At 36.9% G+C, this 18,933-nt stretch overlaps 1 protein-coding gene across 4 annotated transcripts; it reads right to left on the bottom strand.

The window, feature by feature from the left end:
* Positions 1 to 871: 871 nt before the first annotated feature.
* Positions 872 to 15,862, bottom strand: LOC127812276 (F-box/LRR-repeat protein At3g59190-like). 4 transcript variants are annotated; one of them, XM_052352672.1, is made up of 5 exons: positions 15,635 to 15,862; positions 8,352 to 9,341; positions 8,101 to 8,256; positions 7,727 to 8,023; positions 872 to 1,238 (listed from the first exon to the last, which is right to left on the bottom strand). In XM_052352672.1, exons 2-4 carry the CDS (start codon positions 9,318 to 9,320, stop codon positions 7,742 to 7,744), a joined length of 1,407 nt encoding a protein of 468 aa, XP_052208632.1. In that variant the 5' UTR covers positions 9,321 to 9,341; positions 15,635 to 15,862; the 3' UTR covers positions 872 to 1,238; positions 7,727 to 7,741. The 4 variants fall into 4 exon arrangements, with proteins under 4 accessions (XP_052208632.1, XP_052208633.1, XP_052208634.1 ...); XM_052352673.1 differs by having other exon boundaries at positions 8,352 to 9,354; positions 15,645 to 15,862; XM_052352674.1 differs by having other exon boundaries at positions 8,352 to 9,322; positions 15,645 to 15,862.
* Positions 15,863 to 18,933: the final 3,071 nt, after the last annotated feature.

The raw sequence follows: 18,933 nt of genomic DNA, 5'->3' as shown, positions 1-18,933 counted from the left end.
TGTGGGCATATCATTCTTCAAAGTCTAATCATTTGTGTATGTATCTATAAATACAGATTACACCCATAAAGCTAATTGCTAGAGAGTGAAAAATCAAAAAGAAAACAAGAAGCTGTAGCCAAAGGAAAAACAAGACAAAATTAGAACAGGGAGAGTAAACAATTGTTGTAGGGCAGGGGATCGCTGAAAACCATTGTTGCCAACTTAAATAAAGAATCTTTGGTGTCAGCAACAGTTCCTTTTCCCCCCTTACCCACTCACACTTGTGGCGTTGTGATTGAATAACAAAATGGATAAAAAAATGACTTACTAATTCAGAATCAATGAGTCATTTTTCTATCAGCTCTAAGACTAACAATTATATATACATAAATACAATATGTATGCATATACATATGCATTATACATACAAACACATACATGCCCATATACAACTAATTTTTGAAAAATAGTTTGCCATATAAACCAAATACCAAAAACATGAAATAATTCTTTTCGTGTAAAGAAGCATTTTACAATAGAAATATCTTTTGATATAAAATGTTTTAATTCAAAACAAAGAAAGTCTAAAAAAGAAAAATATTAAGTGTTAGCTTGAGCAACACGAAGTTTCTGCATTCAACAACCAACCACGCTGATCTTTCATCCAACGTGGCATTTCAATGGCCACAAATGTATTCCAAAAAGGTGGTAGTTTGCCAATTTTCTTCTAAAAAGTGGTAAATTAGATTAGTGAAAAAGTCGCGCTATTGCCACATATTATTTATCAATGAACTTAGCAGTTCGATTTCTATCACAACTAAAAACAGCACGCCATCTCTATGCAACCCAAAGAAGAGAGGAGGGAAAGCAGAGTAAAACGCAGAAATCATTAATGTAGTCATAGCCTTCTGCGTTTGTCATTTCCTTTTTGTGGTTTGTAATCATGTAAAGCAGAGACACGATTCAGAAACATGACCAGTCTGTCATAAACAAAACCAAAATAGTAACAAATCAGGTGCTTGAATCCAACAATGTTCTCATATAAGAAGAACATTGTGAGTTTCGGCACCCAGAACAAAAAGGAGCACTCATCCTACTATCTGTGTGTACGCTACGTGTGCAAGCTAATATGTCAACCCTACTATCGCCTGTTTAATACTGACAAAGTTACCTAGATAATCACACTCCCAACCCAGCAACCATAGAAACCTTGGCCGAAATAGCTCCAGCTCCTAGTGTATCATCATCATTCACCACTGCAAGGAAAAACCAAGCTTCTCAATAATGTAACAAAACATTGTGCTACCAAAAATTTCTTCTATTATGTATAAATCAACTGCGCTGTCTACCCAAATGTAGAGCTCAAAAAAAAAAAAAAAAAAAACACATAAAAATGGGAGGTAGAACAGGTAGGCAGGGGCCTCGGATTGTGTTGTTGGGCACTATGGCAGAGAAGACAACTTAGGGAAAAACATGCCATCATAAAAGGGGAAGTACAAGGAAGGAGAAGAAGGAACCAAGCCAGATAACGCAAACGCAAATGAAATTAGCAATTTCTAACTGAAAATCACCAAATTCCTTGCTAGCTAAATGGTACAACCACCCATTTTGACACCTAACCAAAATTTCAAGAATGCAGACAAAAGGAGCATTTTGAATAGTTTGGTTCAAACTTCTGGTGCTCAAGCATTCAAGAGGCAGAGGATATCCCTGTTAATTCATTAAACAAAAAATTATAATATTCATAGGGAGCTCAAGACTGATATCACCTCAAGCCAATACATTTGTTACAAAGGCAACATGGAACAAGCTTTTCTCTCTTTCCTTTTTTTTTCTATTACATTTAACTATCTAAAAAGGGTATCCATAGGGCATGAGACTCCCCACTTTGTGAGGATCGGGTTTGTACGAAACATTCCCCTAAACTACTTTGTGAGGATAGTGAGCAGGGTTTCTAAACTACTTTGCAATTACGGGGAACAATACATCAGTATTTGATTGTATTTTCCAAGCCCCAATCAAAGCTGAATTTTTTACTCGGCTAGATGCTTTATAAATGGCAACCACAGATTGTTAATACTAATAACCTACATCCTACCAACTATACTCAGTTAATTACACTATTGCACATGGCAACAACAGATTGTTAATACTAATAACCTAAATACTACCAACTGTATTCAGTTAATTACATTCCTGTAGGGAACTATTGCATTTTTATTAGCAGCTGTGCATTAAGTCATACATCTAAAACAATAGAATAGTTCTCAGATTTGGCAGGTTACATCATATCCATCTCTTCAACACTTCAAAGAAAAGAGCATAAACACTTGCAATGAACAGTTCAGGTGGAATAGACATTATAGACTCTCTCTCTCTCTCAACAATATATATACACTGGATATTGGTTTATCTTATCACAATGGACCAATATAGAGTTACCTAAGGAGAGGCAGAGGAGGTTGGGAAGTGTTTTATAGATGCTGGGTGTGATAGTGAAGGAGGTTCAATGTCCAAGTTGATAAGCCATCTCTATGCAGGAAACTGCATACTTGAACACATGTTTCTTGGTAAATTCAATTTAAATTATTTTGTTCATCAACAATAACTACTCTGTTTCAGTCGAAAGAAGCTACTAAGCCTAGCAATACAGTTGTGAATCTGGACAATTCCTTTTCATGTCTGTTATGACCCTAGGGTTTGGCTAGGGTTAGGGTTTAGGAAGTAAATTGGTAAGAATTAGAGGAAGGAAGAGTAGAAAGGGAGGGAAAGAGAGAACAGAACAGAAAGAATTGTGGGAGAAGAGAGATAACCGAGGGAAAGTTAGGAGAATTGAGAGAGGGAAATGGAATTCAATTGTTATTCAAATCATGCCTTTCTCTAACTATGCCAGCCTCTTTATAGGCTTACAATTGAAGGAAATAACCGAAAATACAACTAACTACCTACTCTTTGCTAACTGTTTATACAAGAGTTAGTTATTCCCGCCTAACCTCTAAATTTCTACAATTAGTTCTACAACTCATACACCATGGATTTCCCCTCCAATTACAATCATATCCTCAGGGTAAGTTTGCTTATTCTGTAATTTTTTCAGCATCAAACACTGATAGGAATGATACTTGAATCTTGGATTTCGGAGCTATAGACCATATAACACCTAACACCCATGTGTTTACTACCTATCAACCCCTTAAGACCACAAAACAAATCTGGATTGCTAATGGAAAAACAGTCCCTATAATCGGACATGGCAATGTTTATCTAAGCCCAAACATAACCCTTAACCATGTTCTTCATGTGCCCCAATTATCAGCCAACCTCCTCTCTATCTCTCAACTCACAAGAAACCTACACTGCCATGCTGTTTTTTCTACTAATGTGTGTGAGTTTCAGGCAATGAAAACCAAGAGGAGGATTGGGGCTGCTAGGGAAACAAATGGGCTGTATTGCTTGACAAGGAAAGCAGCAAAGAACCAGCAACCAGTGGCTTGCTCCTCTCAAATTACAGCCAACTATCACCAAATCTAGCTGCATCACTACTGGTTGGGTCACCCACCATTTTCTTTATTGAAATCTATGTTTTCTACTTTATTTCTTTCTTTAGATCCTAGTACTCTTCATTGTGATGTATGTGTTATATCCAAACAACATTGTGTGTCTTACCCAATTAGCAATAAACTCTATTTTATTTCATTTGCATTAATTCATTCTGATGTATGGGGTCCTTGCAAAATTCCTACCTATTTTGGGGCACGTTGGTTTATCCCATTTATTGATGATTGTACTCGGATGATGTGGATTTTTTTGCTAAAAGACAAAACAACCATCCAAACAGTCTTACCAAGTTTCTGTAAAATGATAACGACTCAATTTGGAATGGGAATAAAGAAATTTCGAACCAACAATGCTCGAGATTATTTTAACTCTTATATGAACCACTTTTTCCTACAAGAAGGGATTGTCCATGAATCTTCCTGTGTGGATACTCCACAACAAAATAGAATAGCTGAAAGAAAGATGAGATATCTCCTTAATGTAGCTCGAGCATTGCTTCACCATCATATCATTCCTAAAATCTTTGGGGGGGAGGTTGTCCTTACGACCACATTTCTTATTAATCACATGCCTACCAAAGTTCTAAACTAACAAAGTCCACTTTCTTGCCTCACTACTCACTTTCCTGACTCTAATTTCCACACCACTCTTCCTCTTAGAGTATTTGGGTGTGTTTCCTTCGTTCATATTTCCAAATCCTCTCAGGATATGCTTGATCCAAGAACTGTGAAGTGTGTCTTTCTTGGGTATTCCCCCACACAAAAAGAATATAAATGCTATCATCCTCCTACTCGCAAGCTCTCTGTCTCTAAGGATGTCACATTTGTTGAGACTACTCCATTCTTTGGCTCTACCCAAGCTAGTCACCAGGGGGAGACTTCCTATGGTGACCCGAGTGACATCTTCTTTCCTCTACCATCTTCCCAATCCACTCTTCAGCTTAATGCTGATCTTCATTCGGTCTCCAGTCAGCCTAGTCATGCCTCTAATCCTAACCCTACAGTCAATCCATCTCCCCAGCACTCAAACAGCCTTAACCATGGTGATGATCAAGCCAAATTTGATGAGCAAGAAGCCTGCTAGCAGCTGCAAGGAAGTTACAAAGGGTCTCCCTATGTATATAAACGAAAACAACCAAGCCTAGAAGACCAGCAAGCTCCAACCTCCTCTCCCATTCAAAGCCGGGATCACATGTAGACAATACCTCCAGCCTCTATCGGCCAAATCCTTGATGATATCGACCTTCCCATAGCTCTTAGGAAGGGAGTTAGAAGCTGCACCACCCAACACCCAATGGCCAATTACCTATCCTATCATCGCCTCTCCTAAAACCATAAAAGCTTCCTAACATCTCTAGATTCAATTATCATTCCAAAATCAATAATTGAGGCTCTGAAAAATTAGAATTGGAAGCTTGCTATGCTTGAGGAAATGAGGGCTTTTAAAAAGGAACCATACATGGGATATTATGGACAGACCTAAGGGAGTTAATCCAATGGGGTGTAGATGGGTTTTTAATGTCAAGTATAAGGTCGATGGGACACTTGAGAGGTATAAGGCAAGGCTGGTAGTTAAAGGCTACACTCAATCATATGGGATTGACAACCTAGAGACGTTTGCACCAGTGGCAAAGATGACCACAGTTCGTATTCTCCTGTCATTGGTAGCCTCACTTGGGTGGAATCTACAACAACTAGATGTTAAAAATGTGTTTCTTCATGGAGATTTAGAAGATGAAGTGTTTATGGATTTACCACCAAGATTTCATGAGGGACTTAGTGGGAAGGTATGTCAGCTAAATAAGGCCTTATATGGGCTCAAACAATCCCCTAGGGCTTGGTTTGGGTGGTTATCTAAAGCAATGCACACTATTGGTTACAGTCAAAGCAGGGGGGGACCATACCTTATTCATCAAACACTCGACAGGAGGAAAGGTTACTGTACTATTGGTATATGTGGATGACATGATAGTAACTGGCAATGATGAAGGAGAACATACAAAGCTTAAAGAAAGGCTAGCTAAGGAATTTGAAATCAAAGACCTGGGCGTGCTCAAGTATTTTTTGGGAATTGAAGTAGCTTATTCTAAGGCAAGTATTTTTCTCTCTTAAAGGAAATATGTGCTTGATTTATTGGCTGAAACAGGATTGATTGGAGGAAAAGGGGAAAAAATTCCTATTGAACCTAACTGCAAGCTATGGAACAACCCTACTAGCAAGTCTATAGACAAAGGAAGGTATCAGCGACTAGTTGGAAGATTGATATATCTCTCTTACACAAGACCAAGTATTGCCTTTCTTGTTAGCTTGGTAAGTCAATTCATGCATAGCCCAACTGAGGAGAATATGCTAGCAGTTAGAAAAATCTTGAGTTATCTCAAGGCTATTCCAGGTAAAGGGATCCTATTTAAAGCAGGAAATAAATTGAACATTCAAGATTTTTCAGGTGCAGATTATGCAGGGTCCATGACTGATAGAAGATCTACAAGTAGCTACTACGTATTCCTAGGAGGGAATCTGGTGTCCTGAAGAAGCAAGAAGCAAAGTGTTGTGGCAAGATCAAGTGCAGAGACAGAATTTAGGGCTATGGCCCTTGCTCTATGTGAAATTCTATGGCTACGAATTGTTCTTGATGATCTAAGATTTTCAGTCCAAGACACAGTTAAGTTGTGGTGTGATGACCAATAAGCAATCGGTATAGCACATAATCCGGTCCAACATGACCAGACTAAGCATGTTGAGATAGACAGCCACTTCATAAAAGAGAAGTTGGAAGCTGGACTCATTCACCTGCCATATGTTTCATCAAAGGAACAAGTTGCTGATATATTGACAAAAGGGTTGCTAGTAAAAAGATTTGAAAATCTAGTAAGCAAGCTAGAAATGTGGGACATCCATTCTCCAGCTTGAGGGGGAATGTTTGGATTCATCAGTTGATTTAATTTATCAGTCAATTTATTTCATTAATGTTTTGAGTTGTTATAATCTAGTAGGGATTCTAATTTATAGGAGAGTAATCAACTCCTATACATTAGGAGAATTGTTAGGAGGTTGAATAGTTTTAGAATTCTTCAAGGATTAGGAGTGTATGTTATAAGTAAGATTGTATTCATTAGTTTTGATATATGAAAGATTAATTCTTGTTCTTTCACACAGAATAAAGCACAAACAACCACAGGACAACAATACCAAACGAGCTTCCCACAGTTCTTAGAACAATAATATCATTTCAGACAGGAATGAAAACTGACCTTTGGTGGAAATTTTAGTTGAAAAACTGCTAAAAATAAAATGGTTTTTTGGTGGAAAAATTTGCTTAAGTTGAAATTGTCTTTTTGGGAGAAAATCTACTTGAAAATCTGCTAAAAGCAAAACTAAAAGGATAATGAGAACTTATTGAAAATATGCTAAGGAAAAAAGTGTCCTTTCTGCTCAAAATTTTAGTCGAAGAGCTGTTGTTAAGGGAAAAATTATCAAGTAGGTTTATTAAATTAACATAATTTTTTTTGTGGTTTTTTATGCAACTAGCATCAGTTTTGTAATTTCTACTAAAATAGCATCTGTATCCAACCTCAGCTGAGAGGCCCACCAGTCTAACTGGCAGGTCTAAGTAGCATCAATTTGTTGAGCAAAAGAAAAACCCGCCAGTGACATTGGTGGGTCTTGGCTGCCAAACACTTGAGCACTCTTTTGCTAAGTTGGCAAAGACAAGCTAGAGAGACCCTCCAGTTAGATGGCGGGTTTCTCTCGGCCCAAGCTTAGACAACACCTGATGCTATTTTGATATATATAATAATGTTTATTCAATAAAAAAACTCAAAATTATCTCTCTAGTATAAAGGAACTAGTTGAAAAGTTACGAAGGGCAAAATTATCTTTCACAATGAAAATTTAGTTGAAGATGTATTGTGCAGCTTTTTAGATGGAAAGTCAATAAATTGGAAAAAAAAGTTTATGAAAGATAAAATGATTGGTTCAATGCAAACAAACTACTCACAAAAGATGAATTTGGCCAGTTTTTGACATGGACTCAACAATCAACTGTAGGAAAACCAACTAAGAGAAACTACTAAAAAGCATGAAAAAGACAAAGATAATACCACGCAACTTATCCCATGTAAGTACAAGAACATAATACAAAATCAAACAAAAGAAAGGTTGGTCATATGGAAAAAAAAAATACTTACTGGATCCAACAAATCTCAGAAGGACATGATTACACAACTGGTGGATACTCTAGGAGACATCTGGAGCTGATTGATGACCACTTTTTGCTTTTCCACATCTCTTGATGGTTTCTTAGAACAAAAAATATTCAGCCTCTCCAAAACAAGAGCGTTCTTCAGCAAAGATTTTAGTGAACATAGTTCAGTATAATTCCCATTAAAATTGTGGATGCTCACTGACTTGAGGGAGGCCAATACACATTTGGGTACCCGCTTCAAAATCAACTCCTCGCCAAAGCACACAGAAGGGTTAAATCCCTAAATGTCATAAAACATCACCCAATAAATTTATAATCCCCAAGATTATATTTGAATCCTAATGCTAATGGATCTACCTCAGCAAAAACAAAAGACTCCAGATTTGGAAAGAAGTGAAGCAAGTCCCGCAATTTTTGGATAATATGCCTTTCAATTTCCATGCTCAATTCTAAATATGTCAACTTCTGAAATATGGGAAGATGGTCCAGCACATTATCTGCAAGAAAGAGAGACTATGCATAGGAAAACAAAAAAAATCAGAACTCAGCTTGCCCTTGAAAAAATCCAGAAAAGGACAGTGCAGAAAAAAATTCAGCAGCAGACATACCTCAATGACACCATTAGATATTCTCATTGATTTAACATGGTTCAAGCCTCTAAGCAGCTTAACTGCACGAGAAGCAATGTCTTTTCCCCCCTTGTACAGACTTGGAACGTGAATAGATGCATTAATCAATGATGATAGATTCAAGAGACAAATCTCATTTAAGAGATAACCACTGTATGTAAAGAACAACATACTTGCTGCATCAATCTTGATCTCACAGCCATTTAGTTCATCTTCTGATCCGAAGAATGGTAGGTCATCAATTGTCAAGCTTTTCAGAGTGGGAATAGAAACCATAATGCTCTTCAGATTCATCCATTCACAGTCTAATATTGACAACTCCTGAAGGACTTGGCAGCTAGACAATAGTTTTTGGATTGAGTCATCATCAGGGAAAGTAACAAGAGCAAGATACAAGGTTTTAAGCTTCGGGAATGAAATGCAAGTTGAAAGTTCAAGGACACAATTCATTTCTATTTTCAGTGATGTAAGTGATTCACCATAAAAAACACAATGGGGCAGTGTAAAAGGCTTTTCCACAAAGAGGCAAAGGTCAAGCTCTTGAACCTTATGCTTGATTGCTGCAGAAATCCATGCATGAATACGAGATGCATCAAAGCAAACTCGACATGAGAGGCGAAACTTTTTTACATCTGCTGAGCAATTACGAAGAAGAAGCACTCTTTCGACAAAATTCATGAAACAATTCACCTCCAGCGGATACCCCCCATTCACCTCGCTTGAGTACAACAATGAGTCATCAAAGTCAATGTTAGGAACTGAGGTCCACAGATCCTTCCATCTTGTTGACAATATTGAGGTAGCAACAGTATCTTTCGTGGGAAGAAATGAGAGGATATGATGAAGAACACAGTCAGGCAAATTGCTGATCTTATCTTCACTTACATGACTGGCTTCCTGCACCTCACACAGCTTCTGGTGTTTAAAGCTATCCACTCTGACAGGCATGCCTAAAGGAAAAATTGTTGGCTGTCAAAGGAAACTAAAATCATGTTAAAAGGTTTACAAAGTAATCTTGCAGATAACTAAGCCACGACAAATTACTGTATAGAAACATGAAAAAGGAACATTCACAAAGGAACATTCACATAAAGCCATGGTAACAAACAGTAAACATTAACAAAAAACTTTGTCCTGTGCATAGAATTATTTATTATTATATGATCCCAAAAAATCAAAATAGAAAACAATCTCAAAAAATCCCTATCCTTATCCCTGTCATGCTTTACTACCCAACATTCCATGCTATACAACAGACACAATCTTATGATTGTCCAAAAAAACTTCTTTTGTAGCTTTATGGCAAATTTAAAGTTGCATAAAATGCAAATAAACAGTTCTTCATTTTAACCATGCTACATTCATTCTGTGTAACATCTCAATAATCTTCTAGTTTTTTAAATCATTTATCCAATGATATTTAAAATGATTATTATTTTTTTTTTTAAGAATGACAAAAATCTTCAAGTCTCACTATAGCATCACTGAACTTCTATTTTCTAAACATATAGTTAATGTACTTGGATAACACCCACATGGGCAAAAAGACCCATAACCCATTTCAGTTACCCATTCCCCAAAAGGGTATGGATGTGGGGAGTTACAAATTTGAAAATGGGTACGAGATAAGAGAGGCTGAGAGAGTTTCTCTCTCTAACCACTTGATGAAGCACACACACTAAACCCACAGTAACAGATAAAAATCAAATACAAACAGGTGACAGATAAACAAATTGCCTACATCCACAGGTGACAGATAAACAAATTGACTACGTGAATATTGGGTTTACAAAACGGATAAACACTTAAACTGAACCCCATAATGCCATTAAACCCACAGAAACCACTCTCTAAGCTATACCTAATTAGCGTAACTCGCTGCAATCTAATAAGCAGATATGTAGCTCTATATATAGAGAGAACAAGATAGGTTCTAAATCTAAAACTCATTGAGTTTTGGATTTGACATACAAATCCTATCTCTATCAGTCTATCATATTTTGGGTTGGGTTGCCACAATTGTCACGACCCCAGGGGTAACCTCGTCATTACGCTTGTAATACCTAAGTTGTGTTGTTCCTTTCAGTTAGTGCTGGAAACGATTTTACATTTTAGTTAGACATTATAACTGAAAAGAAGCCTATAAAGAGGCTCAGCGGAGAGGATGAGGGGCATGTGGAAAGTAATACAAAGTTTCTTTTTCCCTCTAAATTTCTCTTTCCCTCTCTTTTCTCTCTCTCAATTCTCCCTCCTCCTTTCAAATCCTCCCTCCATTTCTATTCTTCCTCTCAATTCTTCTTTAATTCCGAAAACTATCCAAATTTTTTGGTATCAAAGCCGACGATTCTCAATTGTGATCTGGAAGTATTAGCAGTTGACCAAGGCGATTCAGTGCAACTAATCCCCGACAAACCAAGTGATTTCTAGTACTCCAGGCAAGTATATTTTGGCTGATAATTGAAGCAGATCCAGGCGAGCAGAGGCGAACTCAGAGCCAAGTTGTCCTCTGCTACTGACTTGGATCTGGACAATTCAGGAAGGTGGTTATTGAAGCGGAATTCAGGCGACTGTTGAAGGCAGCATATAGTCAATCAAATTTAGGAGGAATTCTTAGCTATTTGACCTAGGTGATTGTTGTGAGGCGAGCAATTCTCCTAGGTGACTGCTGGGAGGCGATTTTGGACAAAATTGCAGTGACTTTGGAAAGTGAGAGTAAGCGATGCTCAGGAAGCCACAACAGAAGTGATCGAGTATCGATCCAAGATCAATTGAGTCATAGTAAGCAGTCAAGCATTCCTTGGCCTTCGACTTCCCCTATTCGCTATTAACTTCTGTCAGTTCTTAGCAAAGTCTCAAATTGCAACAGAATCGATGACTTTTGGTGGCGATTCAAACAATCAACGATTCTCAATTGTTTGAATTCTGATTGTGATTCTCAACTTAGTGGTGACAAGAGAGTCAATTCCCATAAAGCAATTTGTGGTCCATGGAAGTTGTTGCAGAGGTCAGGCAATTGCAACTTGATTCCGACGAAGTAAGGAAGGTGCAAAGGAGAAGCAAGTCAAGGAGCGATCGCGAGCAGATCCAAAGGTTAATGGTCCATCGCGATTGTAAGCTCTGATCAGCAATTCAATTGTAGATCAAGGGTACTAAATTCAAGAGAATTGAAGCAAAGCCGACCAATCCTCGGCTGTCATGATTTTGAAAGGTGGAATAGGCCAACGATTCTAGGATGAGAATTTTAGCAATTCATGTTCGAAGTGTGAAGGCAAAGCGAAGCTAAGTGACTTTAACTGTGATTGGAGGCGATACCTGTAGGCATACTAGAATCGAAACTATGGTAGAAGGAACGAGGTTGAGGCAATTGGAATCGAGGATGGAGCTGTTGGAGTTCGGAATGACTCAGACACATGAGGCGGTCACCCAAAGTAGGGAGGATGTGTCTACGATCAAAGAGAGTATGCATGAGGATTTGACGGCCACACGGGAAAGTATGCAACAAGAATTGGAAAGGTATCGGGTAGGGGTGTGCATGGTTCGGTTTGGTCGGTTTTTAACATTTTTAGTACGTCAAATCGCTTGTGCGGTTTTTCTGTCAAACTGGTCTAGTTTGGTACACAGAAACCGCACTGAACCGCATCGGTGTGGTTTCTGTGGTTTGCCCAAAACATCCAAAATATTAATCCACCCATTTTCATGGTGCGGTTTCTATGGTTTCATAAATTGTTTTATCAACCATTTAGCCCATGAACCAAAACAAATAAAAAATTATATATAAATAATCTTTTATTTATACAATAATCTATTTATATAAACAGATTGTAAACAATCTGTTGTGGTTATAAAACAATCTGTTTTGTAAACAGATTGTTTACAAACAGATTATATAAACAAAACAAAACAAAACAGATTGTATGATTGTTTATACAATCTGTTTTGTTTATACAATTTGTTTTGAGATTTGTTTTTTTTGGTTTGAGATCTGTTTTAAATAAATTATTTTATAATTTGTTTATTATTATATTATACTTGAACGGTTCGGTTTTAAACTGAACCGAGAAATCCTCAAACTGTGCAGTTTGCAGTTTGAGGATTTCTCAAACCGTACCGGACCGCCCTCCTCAAAAAACCGCGAAGTGCGGTTCGGTTCGGTCGGTTTCCGCGGTTTGTTGGTTTTTTTGAACACCTGTAGTATTAGGAGACGATGGAGCAGTATGGCTAGAGGATTAACAACATGTTCAATATGCCATCATCCCTCCCTCAATTCTGATTATCGCCGGAATTTCCTGCCCAGGCAGTCTTCGATTCGGGCTTGTCTAGTCAGGGCATCCTCCTCCCTAGGCAGCAAAGAGTGATAGGGATGGAGGAGATGCCAGACATGGAGCAAGGAGTTCAAGTAAGGGAATTAACCCCTCATACTTCCAATTACACTCTTATGCTAAGGTTGGAGATACCATTGTTTGACAGATCAAAGCCAAGGTGGTGGATCTGCCGGTGTGAGAGTTATTTCCAATTTTACAATGTAGCTAAAAACCAAAGGATTAACTTGGCAACAATATATTTGAATGATACGATTGATTCCTGGTACCAAGGGTGGACCAAGTCTAGAGGCATTGAAACCAGGTGGATTGATTTTGCTGAGGAACTATGCAAACGTTTTGGAGAGAGAAACATGGTGGATGTAATTGAGGAATTTAAGAAGCTGAAGCAGGAGGGATTGGTAGCTGACTATCAGGAGAAGTTTGAGGAGCTAGGGACTCTAATGTGGATCTCCCAACCATCCCTCACGGAGAAATATTTTGTGTCAAACTTTATCAGTAGTCTCGAGGATGAACTAAGGTCCATGGTCAAGATGATGATGCCTGCTACAATGAGAGAGGCGATAGAGAAGGCAAGGTTACACGAGCTTGCTTTAGAAGCAATCTTTAAAAAACACAGAATCCCACAAGAGTAATAATCCTCCCACTAGTCAAGAGTTGGAAGGAAATCTTGAGGTTTACTCTAACCTTAATGCAGTAAAAAATTCTATGCCAAAACAGAGGAGGTAGCTAGGATCGTGCTAAAAATGCAGAGACAAATTCCATCCAGGCCACCAATGCAGAAGACTGTTATTGAACATGGAAGGACTAGATGAAAAAGAAGAAGAAGACGGAGAGGTAGTTCTCCAAGAAGAAACCGGTGAGTGCAAGGTGATCACCGGAAAGAAGCTGCAAAAATTATTACAGAAACGGGCTCAAGAGTCACCATTGCATTCTATACAGGCTATTGAATTCAAAGAAAGAACTGAAGCAGAAGAAGAACATTCAAAGGCTGTGAACATTGCTACACTTCAACTCCTCAATGAGGAAAAGCATGAGATAAAGAAAGAGAGAAGGATACGACAAGTAGTGGAAACAAGGATTGGGGACAAGAACTTTCTTAAGGCGGGGGGATTGTCACGACCCCAAGGGTAACCTAGTTATTACACTTGTAATTCCTAAGCTGTGTTGTTCCTTTCAGTTAGTGTTGGAAAAGATTGTACATTTTATTTAGACATTATAATTGAAAAGAAGCCTATAAAGAGGCCAAGCAGAGCGGATGAGGGGCATGTGGAAAGTAATACAAAGTTTCTTTTTCCCTCTAAATTTTTCTCTCTCAATTCTCCCTCCTACTTTCAAATCCTCCCTCCATTTCTATTCTTCCTCTTGGTTCTTCTTTAATTCTGGAAACTATCCAAGTCTCAGCCCTAAGGCTTGACAACAATCAAAATTCAAGACAATATTAACATGAACTCATTGTTCCAAGTTCATCAAAACTTCTATTGCATATATTCAATATAATGTCACGACCTAGATGACTTAGGAAGTTATTTTTTATTTCAGTTGTTATGTCTTTATTTAGTTGTTATTTATAGTTATATTTTAGGAGTGGTGGGTATTATTTACAGTTAATTTACAGTTATGGAGTAATGGCAGTTATAGAGTAATGGGCAGGTAGTGGAGTGGTAACTGCTTGGTATAATCTATTGGTTAGCTTTATATATAAAGCCATAACCCACAGTGCCGAGTTATGAATGAATTGTCAAGAAGTTATTAAGATCTCTCATTTCCCCCCTATTGTTCTCTCTATTTGTCCCTACTTTCTGTCAGTATCTCTCCCTCATTTCTATATGCTCTCCCTATTATTTTGTCTGTTCTCCCACATTTCTGTCAGTTTTCTCCTTCAATTCCAATTCTATCTTCAAAAGAAACATCAAGTTAGGGCTAGGGTCCTGACATATAACATCAAAAACTTGACCACTAAACATGTTTAGCAAATTAATTTTCTGCCCTAGTATTCATTCTCTGTGAGCTGTATTATATTTGATCATACTAATAACTCATTTGAGACTTCCTTCATACCTTGTCGTAGCAATCAATCACTAGTGATAGGACAGAAAAAACCAAACCAACTTAAACTGCCAAATCATCAAACTGCAAAAGAAGTGGTCAGTTGTAGTTTGGCAATTTTAAAGACCACCCAAAGTGGTTTAGCTTGGGTTTTGAGTATCGATAAACCGCCAAATCAACAGACTGCAAAAACTAAGTTTCCTATAGTTTAATTTTTATTGAGGCACAAAACTATGAATTTTAGTTGATTGTGAAGTAAAATAAAAAAATTCACAATTTTTGGTTTAATGCTATGGAATAAAGCCTTTGAAATAATCAAAATGCCATCAACTTTTTTACCTCACTTCGACCCAAGATAAAAAATATCATTATTGTTGGTATATGTGCTTCCTATTTTTTTTGTTAGTTACTGCTAATTGTTATAATTGAAACTGCCCAAACCACTAAGCTATGGTTTGGGTGGTTTCAAACATATGGCGGTTTGGTTATGATTTGAAATATAGGAAAACTGTCAATAGTCGTTTGGTTCGAACTGCACATTCCAAACCGACAATTGCACATCCCCATCAATCATAGTCAATCCCACTTTTTCTTCAGATAGTCGTGTACTTTGATCATCGATTTTCAATGAACAACAGCAATGGCAAAGAACTATTTCCAAATTGACGTAAGAATTAGACGATCAAGAAAATTCATGCCTTCCAGATCAGCAGCTAAAGTTAGAGACACTAACAGGCAACAACAAAGGTTCAAAAATTACATCCTTTCCCCCAAAACATGGTGATTTTTGAACAAAACGAGTTGATCGCGTCGTATCAATCAATCCATCACCAAAACCACCGAAGCAAAGAAACAAACACATCAAAATGTTAAAGATAACACCAGATAAAACACCTGGGCAAACCTTATCAGAGACTGGCATTTCGACTAGTGGCGCCCACTCAGCCACGCGAACTCGGTGTCCGTCGCTTCTGTCGAACGTCCCCTGTGGAGGAAAACAAGGCGCTGCAATGGCGGTGACAATATGAGTGAGAGTGAGAGTGAGAGAGAGAGAGAGAGAGAGAGAGAGAGACTTTTGGCGTTCGAACAAAAGACAAGAGGGAGAAGGAACGTCAGGACGATGCAGCACAGGGGACTTTAGGCCTAGGGCTCGCTGCCATCCGGTTTGCTTGTGAGAGGCGCGTGAACACCGACTATTGTGATTTTCCTGTTGTCTCCTTGCTCGAAGTCTCATCATTGTACAGGAGCAGTTTTAAGCACGGGAGTAATTCCGTCTTTTGATGAACACCCCTTGTTTTTTTGTTAAATTTTTAAGGGCTAAATGCCAAAATTTTAAAAAATTCTATTCACAACCACATTTTTAGTCTTCACACTCATATCAAAAATAAATTTAATAAATATTTTTCAGAATCACTTTTATTACTTTTGGACAATCACTTATATTTCAAAATTATCCTTTCCCGCATATCCTATCTCGATAGCAGTGGCCGTTAGATTCGGAAGAGATGGCGACCTCCGAACACTAGAGTTCGAATCTGCCACCGTCACCAATAACGCCTCCAAAACATGGAGTTCGGAAGTACAGACCACTTTCGAACTTCTGAACTCTAGAGTTCGAAAGTAGCACATTTTAATTTCCATTTATATGTATATAATATAATATATTACACATTTCATTACAATTTGTTTATTACTTTTAATTTGCAATTTGCACTTGCTGCTACCTGCAGTTAAAGTGTTCTTTTAATCTTATTATTATTATTAAGATTAAAAGTAATAGAGAGCCTAATATTTATTTAATAATATTATTTATTTATTTATAAATAAGTTATTTAATTCATGTTCATCTTCAATTTAGTAAGAGTAAATTCGTGTTTATCTTTATTAGAAATTATGGTTCATCTTCTTCTGTCACGACTCTTCATAAATTACAAAATCAAAAACATATATATACATAGATACACATGTAGACATTACAGACACGCACACATGCATATATATGTATGTGTGCGTGTCTGTTGTGTATATGTGTGTATATCTACATGTGTGTATGTTTGTGTATTGGGTGCATACATGACTTTCAATGTGTATATATATATATATGTGTGTGTTTGTGTATATATATATATGTGTTCTTCTACTCTTATATTCTTAGATTTAAAATTAATTTAGTACTTATATTTAAAAAATATTAAATAAAATTATTACATATATAATATTTAAATGCTCAAATTTAATACTTTAATTGACACTCTATATTAATATTTTTTTATAATATATAATATAAAAATAAAATATTATTATTAATATAAAATATCACTATGTCAAATTTAAATATATAAATAATATTTTTAAAATTATTATATTTTTAAATTTAAAGTCACGTTAACTATTCTATTAAATATATTTTTAACACATTTTTCCCCAGGGACCATTTCGTCATTATCAAAGAGATTGGGCTTCTCGTTGCAACGGGCCATACACTGGACCCGGCCCACTTTCCATTTCAATAAAGCTATTCAATCAAAATCCTATATTTTGGTGGCATTTCGCTGGCCGTGAAGACAAGAAATACTTTTCCGGCCGTCAACCACAAATATGATTTGATGAAGATAGCCAAAGTTACATCCACGTCTTACTCATGTAGTCAAAGTTATTGATGGTCCTTAGATAGAAGTGTTGAATGAGTTGGGCCATTTACCCATTAATTAACTTAAACTTATATAACTCGTTATTATAGCAAATGAATCGTACTGACTCAACCCAATCATATAAAGTTCTCCTAAGTCAATGTGTGATTTGCAAGCCCGCATCGACTTGGCACAATCAACCAACATATGGTGTGACTAAATACAACTCATTTGTCTTTATTAAAGATTTTTTTTTTTTATAAAATATAAAAAATTAAAAAAAAACTTCAATATATCAAATAATTTTTACAATAATTTAAGTTATGAAGTTAATATTATATTCAATATTTAATTATTTAGCCATTACATAAGAGTATTTTTTTTGTAAATAAAAAATGTATTAAACAAGAAAAATCGCACGATTATAAGAAAGAGCAGGGGCATGCCTCACCAACATAAAAACCTAAAGATAGTAAACTAGGAAATAATGAGAGCAATAATGCTACAACATAAATGCCTCAAATAGGCCAGATAGAAAGAAAACATAGTAGCTCTATGGGGACCCTTCACATGAAAAGGATTCCAACGAACAAAAAAAGCCTCGACCTCGAAATCCATCACAAATTTCTAAACAGACTTGTATTCGCACAAACATAGGAAAACAAACTCTCGTACCATAAGATTAGTAGCATCTAAAGAGACATCATGGCATAGGAAGGAAAAAAAAACTAAAAAAGGCAGGAAGTGCCAAAAATAGACAAAAGCTAAACCTTGCAAAGTATGAGAAAAACACATTGAAGTTAATCGGGACAAAACTGAGATTTGAATTAGGGAAGCTAATTGAAAAGGAAGCGCTCATTGTCGCGAAAGCAACGGCTATTGTACTCTTGGCAAATGAGATAGACAATTGTTTGAAGTGTAAGCCTTCCCACCACCATCCATAGAGATTTGCCATGTCATCTATAAGTTACCACGAGAATTCCACGGGACCAACTATGCCAAGGCTAGGCAAACTTCACCTGACATCTAAGAAGAGAAATAACGTGTCAAGAAAAAGAACAAGCAAATAACAGATGGTTGTGGCTCTCAGAAGCTTGTGCAAAGGCAACATTTGTTAGGAAAAAGACATATATAGATTGAGACAGTCAAGAGTGGACAGACTCTCTTTAATAGCAAGTCAAATGATAAAAGCATAGGAGGGGATTCTTGACCCATGCCAAACAAGATGATACCAATAAACCTTATCATACCTATTCTGTAAGGCCCTCATGGTAAAACGCACAAAGAAGGCACCATCAGAGACTAGGAGCCACTAGGGGCGATTAGGGAAAAAGATGCATAGAGGGCTCGACATCAAATAGAAAATGAACTGAAGAGCTTGAGGGGGTCTAAATCAAGCCAACACCAAGCGTCTTGCACAATAATGTCAAACATTCTCAGAAAAATACACATTAACTTTGTTAAGCCAACTTGGCCCAATTAATTTTTTAATTAAGTTTTGATAATTAACAAAAATAATATTTTATAATTGATGTATAATTTGTAGCCCTTAATTATTTTAAG

This window comes from Diospyros lotus, chromosome 10, assembly GCF_014633365.1.
Source record: "Diospyros lotus cultivar Yz01 chromosome 10, ASM1463336v1, whole genome shotgun sequence".
Classification (NCBI taxonomy): domain Eukaryota; kingdom Viridiplantae; phylum Streptophyta; class Magnoliopsida; order Ericales; family Ebenaceae; genus Diospyros; species Diospyros lotus.
This window is presented reverse-complemented; position numbering and strand designations above follow the sequence as displayed.